This window comes from Cydia splendana, chromosome 27 (assembly GCF_910591565.1).
Source record: "Cydia splendana chromosome 27, ilCydSple1.2, whole genome shotgun sequence".
NCBI lineage: Eukaryota > Metazoa > Arthropoda > Insecta > Lepidoptera > Tortricidae > Cydia > Cydia splendana.
This window is the reverse complement of record NC_085986.1, coordinates 3,723,322-3,734,902: the sequence shown is the minus strand read 5'-3', so window position 1 is coordinate 3,734,902 and position 11,581 is coordinate 3,723,322. Positions and strand designations below refer to the sequence as shown.

Genomic DNA, 11,581 nt, shown 5'->3' with positions numbered 1-11,581 from the left:
AAAAAATTATATAGGTGGAAAATAAAGGTGATCTAGCATCATTTATTTTCTGTCATAAACATTCCCCGCTTCGCGTATAATTTACTTAACAAAATCGGCAACTCAGTTATGCGGCTTGCGGCGTAATAGTATAAAAGAAAAAAAAAATCTTGTGTGTAATGGCTTGATTTTCTTCAAAAACGATTCAAAAAGCTAAATCTGGATGTGTTTTATTATTTATTTATTTTATTGATCAAATAAGTAGGTATCACAGCATTACAGTAAAACCAAGGCATAGTGAAACTACAAAATAACAAAATACAGGGGACAACGAAAAACAATGTACACATAAAAATTAAATTGGATATAATTTATAATGTCTAAATCCTTGATTGATTCAAAATGGCCAGGTTTCTTCACAATAATGGTTGCCGACCGCAGTGATGGGTTCTGGTCTAATTCTTGGCTGGCTTAAGGACCATTAAATGTTATTGCTCAAACTGGCCTTGTCAAGCCAACAGTTATCATTATCATTAACTATTTGAATAATCATTAAATCTGTTAAGTACGCACTTTTGTGTGCGTTTATTGTGTAAATCTTTATTTAAAGTAAAATTGAAAGATCTATTATCACACAATCTATGATAATAATTATGAGGGGAGGGGTTGGGAGTTAGGACATTTTCTCAAATGTAAAAATGACAAATGTTCTGATGTGTAATGCTTTATTTAACCATTTACTAGGCACACTTAAATATTATATGGCAAAAAAATATACGCGTCGACTTGAGAACCTCCTCCGTTTTTTTCGTCGGTTAAAAAATGACCACACGTATCATCTATTTGTGTTATGTTTCATTGCTTTTGAAAACAAACGAAATTCGTTCCAATTTACTTATAGAACAAGGTTCAAACTTACTGAACGACCTGACTTTAACCTAGGTATATTATTTAATCATGTAATATTTTCATCTACCCTCAACTGGCTTAAGGAGCCATTTGAGGGTAGATTTTGTTTACTTTTTTTTTTGACTTTTTAATTATTTATTTACATACAATATATATACAGTGGTACTACTAAACGAAATTAATAACTAGCTTAAATCTAAAATAGGCCCTTGAGGCATTGTACCAAGGATGCTGGCGGCATTTCCTCGCTGTATCGCAATGCTGATACGTTGTGCGAGGTAGCCGCCAGCTCTTCGGTCACCAGTTACGTCAACCAGACGCTTCGCGATTTCTGCGAACAACTTATGCGCGCTGGGACCCCATGGACCTAGAGTTTCAACTCCAAATGGTACAAAATGGTACTCTCTACCGAGGCTCTTATATTTGTTACGTTTTAGAATTTCGGCGCTTTCCGCCGCTCCGCCCGCTTTTACAGTAGTCCGTTGGCGGTGGGACGGTGCCAGTGTGTCTACGCAGGTAGCATCCCACACCAACATCCGTCCCAAGCTCCAAGGAACTAAGGACACTCCATCTCCACTTTTATTTAAATACCTAAAGATATGGAGATTTAGCGCTTTAGCTTCATGGAGACATTTGCCCTAATTGACTTTATTCTTATCTTATTTTTTCTCTCTAATGTTAACAACCTGATGTTTTCTGCAGCTGACCTTACAATCTATAATTTTTTTTTCGTTAATACTAGCACCTATTTTTTTCCTACCTATTTTTCTAGTCAAGGTCACGTAACCTGTTCCAAATGTTTTTACATTCGACCACTGATGACGTACGACCTCATGCTAATGATGAGTAGAAATAGGTTCGATTAGTTAGTTTGCTCACGGAGGTCGAACCGATCGTTAACTTGGGCACGTACTGATGGAAAACTGAGCAAAACTAGTCGGTAGATTACTTCAAGCAAGTATTCTCGACTAAATTAACCTTTTGAACGCCACACACGGCAATTGACGTCGATCGTTTTTTGATGAAAATCTACTGAAAAACACCCCACTTTTAGGTTGGCATTATTTGTAGGTAACTAAATTTTACCCCCGTGGCGTCAGTGGCACGGCAAATGGTAGCGCCGTTTGGCGTTCAAAAGGTAGAAAAAAAACAAATGATATTGAAAATGGAACTATCAGCTATAGAAAGTAAAGTATATCTTAGCAATGAATTTTCTTTTGAGATAGTGCTATTTGGCTCAGTTGGGCAGATTTGTACTTTAAAATGTACAATATAATCGCAAATACAAGGAGTAGACAGAAGGGTAGTACATATTTTAACTCTTTGGTTAAAGTAGGTATTATGGCTTATTTTGTCTTATGGCGTTATAATATGGGGACAAGTCATATGATATTCAAATAAATTTAATTATAATTTAATAAAATCACTACGCCGTATAAAACAAACTCCCCCGCCTCGTCTGTCTGTATGTATGTTCGCGATAAATTCAAAAATTACTAAACGGATTTTCATGCGACTTTCACCTATCAATATAGTGGTTCTTGAGGTAGGTGTATAATTTGTAAAGGTTTTGTGTAAATTGGTTGGAATATACGTTACACATCCCAATCTAACAAGCTGCTTGAACTGAAAGGTGTACGGTATTTACAAACACGCATTAAAACATCACGATCGCTTTTTGTCAATCGGGTAAAAAAGGGGTCCCTTTGTTTGACATAATTATTTAAAGTCATAATTTAATGATTGTCAGATTATCATTACTATCATTAGTCATAATTCTGAAACCGTTAACTTTTCAAGATTTTCGTAAGGTTATCCTATAGATAGATTAGGTTAGGTTAGGTTTGTTTTATGGCAATCCTGAAAATTTACGCGTTTCTGACAAAAACCAAATTATGACTAACGAAAATGTGGACAAACAATACATTATGACTTAAAACTTTATGGGAAACAATAGAAATAGAAATAGATATAGAAACAAAAATATAGAAACGGGTCGTAAATAAACCTAAAAATTTCCCAAATCATAAGATTACTTCAAATGGAGTTATCATGGCATATAAATCAATTTTGTATGCTTTCATTTCCTCTCACAATTTAGACGTAATTTGTTCACAAAAACGTTCAAGAACTGTAGATGAAATAAAGATACTACTTATTTCGTTAATTATGTATTCCTCTTTTTAGTGACTATTTTTGTTTTCTTTGTTATTATGACATTCTGTTTCAATTGGAGATCAACAATTGTCTATTCTGTATATTTTATTATAAATATAATCAAATAAATTAATACTACCTACTTATCGACTGGTGTATTCAGGTTATCATGTTATATGACACTTTTAATATTATATATATATATTTATTAAGTTTAAATAGATCGAACGAGAAAATTGAAAGTAAATCTGAAGAAAGGCCAGGTCAAGAGCACCCTAAACCGACGAGCGTGTATGAGGAATGTTATGAAAGTGAAGGAAGCGAAAGAGGTATGTCAGGATCGTAGCAAGTGGAAATCCGTGGTCTCTGCCTACCCCTCCGGGAAATAGGCGTGATTATATGTATGTATGTATGTATGTAAATCTATAGCTTCGTCAAAATAAGTGATAAACTGTACCTAATTATCTTTTTGTACATTACACACATAGATAATACACAGGATGGCACAGCACACATGTAATGATAGATGAAAATGACGGTGAACGGATATCTAACGTGTTCTTAAATCTAAGTTACAATCGTAGTTGATGCTTATTACCGCCGGCCACAACTTACGTCTGTATCATAGTCTAATAAAACATGGTCTTCCATTCCCAGAGTGACACGGGCCTACGTCACAACAACATGGCCGCTATATATAGCGCTATCGCATATTATCATATAGCGCTGTCGCATGATGACGTAGGCGCGTGTCAGTTAGGTGACCTAGAAAAGACGGGAATGGAGTACCAGGCGGAGTATATTATTATACCATGGTCTGTATATTAAATAAGGCTTCAGCTAAGTATCTTCAATTGTACATGCATCAAGTTACTTAAAAAACCTCAAGTGTCTTTGCTAACAAATAGACAAATTGCAAGCGATTACGATTTTGACAATCTGTCACCTATTCAAGTTACGCAACGCTAACTCACTAATAAAATGTCACTGTCATTCAATTTTGAACTCTATTTGAAACGTCTTAAAATTAGGTCCTTAAGCAATAACACTAAGGACACACTCTCTTCAGAAACAAAATATGATAGTAGGATTGTATACATAATATAGACTTATGTTAAAGTTGAAAGTACAACTGAAGAATATAACACTTTTCAATAACATATAGAAGAACTCATAAATTCACAATCGTCGACAAATAAATATAGACTCAAATATTATTAAATTAACATCCATATTACATTGTTAAAAACCGTGACATAGTGCGTTTCATTTCTGCTGGAGACGATGCGTTCGCGCAGGTATTTGATAATCGTATGCGAAATCGGTGACGTCAGTGGTTGCTTCAGAACCGGTGGTATAACGTTTATGTTGGCATTGAGTACTTGTACCAAGGCTATGGCGACTAGTTATGGGGTAAGCACTTAGTAGAATTAGTACAATATTAAGTCAGGCATTGACAAAATGGCTCCTTAAGGCAGTTGAGGGTAGATGAAAACATTACACGATCAAATAATGTAGGTTAAAGTCAGGTCGTTCAGTGACAGATCCAGGCGGCTTAGCACGGTCGCGTTTTTATCCCTTGTCACCATGCCTGTCACGTTCTAACAAGTATGTAAGTGCGAAAGGGACGCGCATAGTGATAGTCGATAAAAATGGAACCGTGCTGAGCCCGCAGGTGGTTTTGTATTTGGTCGGTTATCCAATAAATGTTATAACTACCCGAAAATGTACAAATTGTTTGTTTACTTTTATTTAAATACCTAAAGATACAGAGTATAGTATTATGGGGTAAGCAGCTAGTAGACTTGGTAAAATATCACCTATGTCAGACATCGAAAAAAGACGATTTGATAAATTTTTGACAACAGGGTTGCCCAAAATGACGTTGATAAATAATTTTTGGGAATATTAAACTTAATTACGCGGATTTATGATGTCATAAAAAATTAAAATCACTATCATTTAAATAATAAAATAAAAATGATCTTCAATAATTTTCTTCATCTTTAGTTTTGACACACAAACGTCTGTTAAAATTATTAACAATGTGCCACAGTAAACATTTTGGGCCAACTTGAAAATTCAAGTAAATTGGTGCAGTTGAACCACCTGCTTAAAATATTATGACTATTTAATACCCCTACTTAAATACGGCTTCATAACGTGGGGAACATTAATGAACATATAAGGTGCTACTTTATTAGTTGCAAACATTTACGCAGCTGATAGTACTCGGTTCCTGGAGTATATTTAAGTATGAAACATTATAGCTTTTACGATGTTTTTTTGGAGAAAACTGAAAAACAAATTTACGTAAAAACACCCTGTTAATGTGATTATTAAATGTGAACTCATTAAACAGATTCTAGTACCTCTTTTACCTAACACCTAACTGTCTGGCCACTTCATACTAATAACCTTTTGCAGTTTTCCCGCCGAACCATAATGAAATTTAATTTTTTGTTCGGTAAATTAAAACAGAAGGAAAAAATTAAATATTCTTTATTTCTATTTAAAGTTAATTGTTTTAAAGTAAAGTATCATCTGTTAAAATATCTGCAACTAATAAAGTAGCACCTTATATAAAGAAATAGTCAAAAAATGAGTCTAGAAAAGATAAGATTCCAAAACAAGAATGATATGGATATATGAGTATTAATATGCCATTTTTGAAAAGGATTTATTTACAATGACCAAAAATAAATCTCACGTTCTGTTGTAATTCAAACAAGACACAGAATGTAAATAATTCACAGATACTAATCAGAAAAAAACTCTAAGAAAAAGTCCCTATCGCAGGTTATTAGGGTTCCGTACCTAAAAACGGGACCCTATCACTAAGACTCCGTCCGTCCGTCTGTCTGTCACCAAGCTGTATCTCATGAACCGTGATAGCCTGATAGCTAAACAGTTGAAATTTTCACGGATGATGTATTTCTGTTGCCGCTATAACAACAAATACTAAAATGTACGGAACCCTCAGTGGGCGAGTTCGACTCGCACTTGTCCGGTTTTTTAACTAATAAACAACCTAACCAACCAACTCATAAACCTTTTAAAAAGATACAACTGGAATCTCTTCCACTGATCGTGAGGCATGCATAAACAACCATTTTTAATTTGACAGTTTTTAATCTTGTTCCATCTAAATCATACGTCAGGTATATTATTACATTCTGCAAAACTGCAGGTATGTTAAAAGATACATTAGAACGATAAATTTCATTGTTGTAATGAAATATTGGCATGTCAAATTATATTTGTTTATTTTGTCAACATGTTTTGAAAAAATATTTAGTATTTAATAGTTTTCTTCAGTTATTATATCTAGGTATATACGTTATAGTCCTTTTACAGTAGGTATGTTGGCACTGTCACTGCAAGAGTAAATTTTCTCATGATGTTATATATATTAAAATGGTATCTTATAGTTTTTCTCTTTCAGTATAAATCGATCTAGAGGCCTATTCGAAACTTAAAAATCCCAACTCATCAATACCTCACAAAAACCAGTCGTATCAAATTCGAATCATATCAAACAGGTTTACATTTTTCGAATACGCCTAGAGCTTTTCAATGAAAAGCTACTCATTACTACACCAATCTCGTTTTGCCCGCAGGCCCGCAGTCGCCGTCCCGCCGCCGTCGCGTGCGCACCTCGCTGTCCGTGTGTGTGTGTGATGTACTAGTGTTGTAGTGTGTGTACAACATGCAGGGCCGGGATAAGTTGTGTGCCAAGCTCACGAGCGCCTTTCTTAGGAAGTGGTGTAAGTATTCATTTTTACTTTTCTACGTCCCGTTTAAAAGTTTTTATCAAATATCTATAATGTGTATTGCTTGGGCGAAGGTACACACTTAAACAGGTACTTTACTTAAGTAAACGTGAATAGTTTTAGTATGGTAATTAAGTTAGGCATAATTTTAGGTAGTACATTTTATTTTTAGGGCTAGGCTTAGGTCTAATTTAAAATCAATTTGTATATAACTTCCCTATGTTACTGAAACTTTTAAAGCCTGGAGTAAGTTGAATTAGTCATCTTTGAACTTGGTCCTGGAATAAAAAAAAAATATGTATAAAAAATTAAAACGCGTCAACTAACTAGACTAAGAAGAACCTCACAATAAAAAAATTGATTAGTTCTGTCTGATCTGACAAGAATGTCTGTCACTTCATAAATATATCAATGACTTTTGCCAGTTTTCCATGAACATTCCTTAGCGTCTTCGGTTAAATTACTCATAGCGGAAACTATAGGATTAAAGTGTTTCGTTACCCAACGCGACGCGATGCGTATTTAAGTCAAATCATATCCTAGTTACATATTATATGGACAATATTACATTATTTCATTTCTCCAAAATAGAACCAAGTAAATAGGTTAAATGTGTTTTCCATCAGAGAAACCTTTTGCTTAGAATTTCTAATGGAATTACAGATAAAAAGGACCTTATTGCACTTGAAGCATTTTTGTGATGGAATGCCTCAAATATTTTTGTTTCTGGTTTCTGACTTTATTGCCCTATTTTGATAACACCTTGTATAGGTACTTATTTTTTAAGTGATATTAAGTGGACAAACGTGTTAGATATTTTTAACTTGTTCTGCAAGATATACAAGTAGGTTGATGATGATGATAACTTAGGCAAGGAATAAGTGCCTAATAGATGACTTAGGCTTCAAAAGCTTTTGTGTTTATTTACAATTATATATAGTTCGTTTTTTTTAGCATTAGAAAGAACTTGAAAGAAGGTATGCGATCTTGACGTGTCTTTTAATTGTAAAACGCTTTTTAAAAATCAATAACTATTACTTATGAAAGCAGAAGAATATAACGTCGTTGCGCTTTCCAAATCTGATATGTGCGAGGTTTCAATCAAATGAATTAATACCTTATGTGTTTCGTTGCTAGGTACCTATTTGTCAATCAAAAATCGAACACATATCAGATTTGGAAAGCGCAACGACGATAAATGATCGTATTAGATTCATAATTGTTACATATTTGCCGTAACTTATTTTTAAAATGTGTCAATTAAAATACACATCAAGATTGTTTACCTTATTTCTAATGCTAAAAAACGAACTATAGAGTCAGACCAAGCTGAGTTGGCAGCGATTACGATAGCATAGAATGCCATAGAAGATTGACGTTTAAAATAACACTTGCACAATCCGTGCTATCAAAATCGCTGCCGAATTAGCTTGGTATGACTCTCGCCAATAAGTAATATTCAAGATGGGCCCGTCTTGAATATTTCATCGTTCATAACTTCACCGTCTATATAAACACTTGTTTAATGTTAGTGGAATGTCGGTTACGAAACCCTCGCGTTTACTGTTGCGTGGACAAACAATACTATAGTTACGATCGATACACGGTTTATTTATCTTTATATCTAGAAGCTGATTGTGTGTAGTCTGTGTAAACATATTTATAATTAATAAACTCATGGACACATAGAGGAACGAAAACAAAAGTTTAATTATTAATTTTGAAATTACTTTAGGTGCTGTAATTCAGTAATTAAACCTTTTATTGTTATTTTTATTTTTTTATTAAATATCTAAATTTGTCCATGAGTAGGTACCTATAGATTTTCATAAAATAATTAAAGGATAATTAAAAAAAAACATATATTACAAGTAAAACGTAATGTGCGTAGGAACTGGAGTCTTTTGATTTTTTGAAGAACTTCACTCGTTTAAACTTTCACGATTATTAAACATTATCAAACTACACAACGGGACTTAATCGCGTATTTAAGTTTTAAGATTTACCTCCGACGTTTCGAGGACGGCGTTGTCCCCGTGGTCTCGGAGTTTCTCCGTCCCGTTGTGTAGTTTGATAACTTCACTCGTATTTACGAGACTCGAAAAACTTCCGATTCTTAAGTAAGCGCATCTCTAAAGGATTCGAGTCACCAAATAAAGACTGTCAACCATTTTATAGATGTTATTTAAAAATAGTAAAAAAATTGGGGTTGGCGTTATTGTATACATTTACGTGACGCAATTGCATGTTGATTTTTTTTGTAAAAAAAAATATGGTTGTCTGTAAAATCGGTTTACGGACGATAATTTTGCGTGATAACGTCATAAGAAAACATTACGTAACGTTACCATGGAGATATGTCCACAACGTTACCATGGAGATCTGTCCACAACGTGACACTTTTTCGTACATGCAACCGGTATTCATCGATTTACAAGACGTTATCACGTCAAAAAATTGAGAGTTAAAAAACGTTGGTATAAAAAAATACTTACATTTACCGCATCGCGAAGAAAAATAAATTAAAATGGTCAAACGCGCATATCAACTCCTAAGATAGGTACCTGACTTCATTAATTAGGTCGTAAATTCTCATATGTTTTTCTACGCATCTTTTTGTTTGATCTCGATAAGCGAATATTCATGTTTTTTTGACTAATTAAATTACCTGATTGACTTTGACCTTTGTCTATTCGTGACTTTGTATAGGATATTAGTTAGACCTTGTACAGGCACTGTGTTTTCCTTCTTATTGTATTCCGAGGAAATGATGTTGACAACTGAAGAATCTTTGCAGACTTCATTTTTTACTTAAGTACCTACTCGGTTACAGGGTCTGGATTTTAGCAGTCTTAGGATTGGTTTATGTCATGCGTATTGTATAACTTGGTGTCAACCGATATGTTGTTTTAATTCATTGGTTATCTACCTAAGCTACATTTTAATCGTTTAAAAAAAATGTGGGTTCATACGAAAAGGAAACTGTACATAATCTGTTAAGTATTTAAACTTTTTCCCTGGGATATACCTGTCACTAAATAATTTTTGTAATAGGTATGTATACTTGAAGTTTTCTATTGCATCTTGAAAGGGAATTTTCTTTCGAACTCTTTAAGTAACTTTTATATTATTATCACACGTACTCAAACAAATTCGTTGTTTGTGTTTTGTGAAAAAAATTTAATGTTCTCTTTTTAGTTTCATTCACCTCAATGCCACAATAATTGTGAATGTACATACGGTAATTAACATTTGGCATTAAAACGTGCCCGTTATACGCAATATACCTGATTTACTTAAGAGATTTTCTAATTGTTACGCTTTTATATAAATCCTTTAATTATTTTTTTTTTTTTTTTTTTTCGTATGGCTTTTTCTGTTACTCTACTTCAGAATTGGTTGTTGAAGTAGAGTAAGCTGCGAGACCTTGAAGTGACAGTGCAGCTGTCAAAGTTGTTGCGCTCTTAGCACCACCCGGGGATCACGTGTAGCCTGTAGGGCTATCTAAGATAATTCCCACGGACGTGGAGCAACATCGACCCCCATAATTATTTTATGAATATATATTTGAGATTATTAAATGGAATGAAAGCATTACAAAAAAAATACTTATAAACTACGCAGATCTGATACATCATTAAAATAATTCGAGAAAAGAATCGAAAACCTTAAATTTAGTATTAATTTAAAGCAATAAATAATCCTATCAAACAAAAGTCTAGGTTTCTATTTAATAATAATAATATAATAAATAAAGAGAATATAATAATAATAAATCTTTATTTCCAAAAATACAAATTACAGAGTGAGGCAGAGGTCTCCGCACTAGGCTTCGCCTGTATCGCGGGGTACCAGGATTACATTAAACAACAGAGTTATTGTTACAAACAAAGTCCAGCTTATGGCAAAATAAACTTATTATAACTAACAATCATATCAACACAATAAAGGCTGATAAAGGTATAGTACTTATATATAACATTAATAAGCTAAAGTACATTATCTAACATAGCTTCTGTCTCGGCATAACTAAGAGAACTTAGGAATTTAAATAGTAGTTTTTTTGCTTCTATAGTGGTGCTAGATCTAAGGTTACACTGTTTAAGAATGGAATTGTAAGTTGTGACTCTAATGCGATCTCCAAAACGTTTTCCAAAGGCGGAACGTACTTCGGGAATTGGTAGATTGAAAATGCGTTTTTTAACTAAGATATTATATGAGGGCAATGTTTTAGAGGTTTTGTGTGTGTATAAACAGATTTTGTGTAAGAATAGCTGTCGGACGGTTAAAACTTGAGCTTGGGCGTAAAGATCAAAGGTTGGAAACCGATAGGATTTTTTGAGCATCACCTTTAGTACAGAGCGTTGGGCCCTTTCGATTTCCAACATACAAGTCTTTGCTGCACTGCCCCAAACTGAAATACAGTATATTGTCGTGCGTCATTGATGTGGATAAGTATAAGATATTAGTAACTTAACGATTCGACTATATTATATGTGCCTACGTTCACACATTCACCTTACAATTTGTAAACCTTATTCCAGGGAAGTAAGGTCCACCGATGATCCAGTTAGTGTGTTGGTGTGCGAGACTTGAATGATAATTTTGTCGTGATATTCGTTCGGTCTTTCGCGTTCCGGTATATACGCATTCTTTGGTGATTTTATAAGTTTACTCATGAAGCGATTACAGTGAGGGTTTCCGCATTCCGGTTTCCGTTTACTCATCGAGATACACATATTTATTTCACAAATTATTAGTAT

The 11,581-nt window shown here is 33.9% G+C and overlaps 1 protein-coding gene across 1 annotated transcript in view; it reads left to right on the top strand.

Moving 5' to 3' along the window:
- Positions 1 to 6,665: 6,665 nt before the first annotated feature.
- Positions 6,666 to 11,581, top strand: part of LOC134803811 (scavenger receptor class B member 1) — a 101,319-nt gene continuing 96,403 nt past the window's right edge. Inside the window, exon 1 of the mRNA XM_063776648.1 lies at positions 6,666 to 6,812. Coding sequence (XP_063632718.1) covers positions 6,755 to 6,812 — 58 coding nt within the window. The 5' untranslated portion in view covers positions 6,666 to 6,754. The remainder of the gene's footprint in view (positions 6,813 to 11,581) is intronic.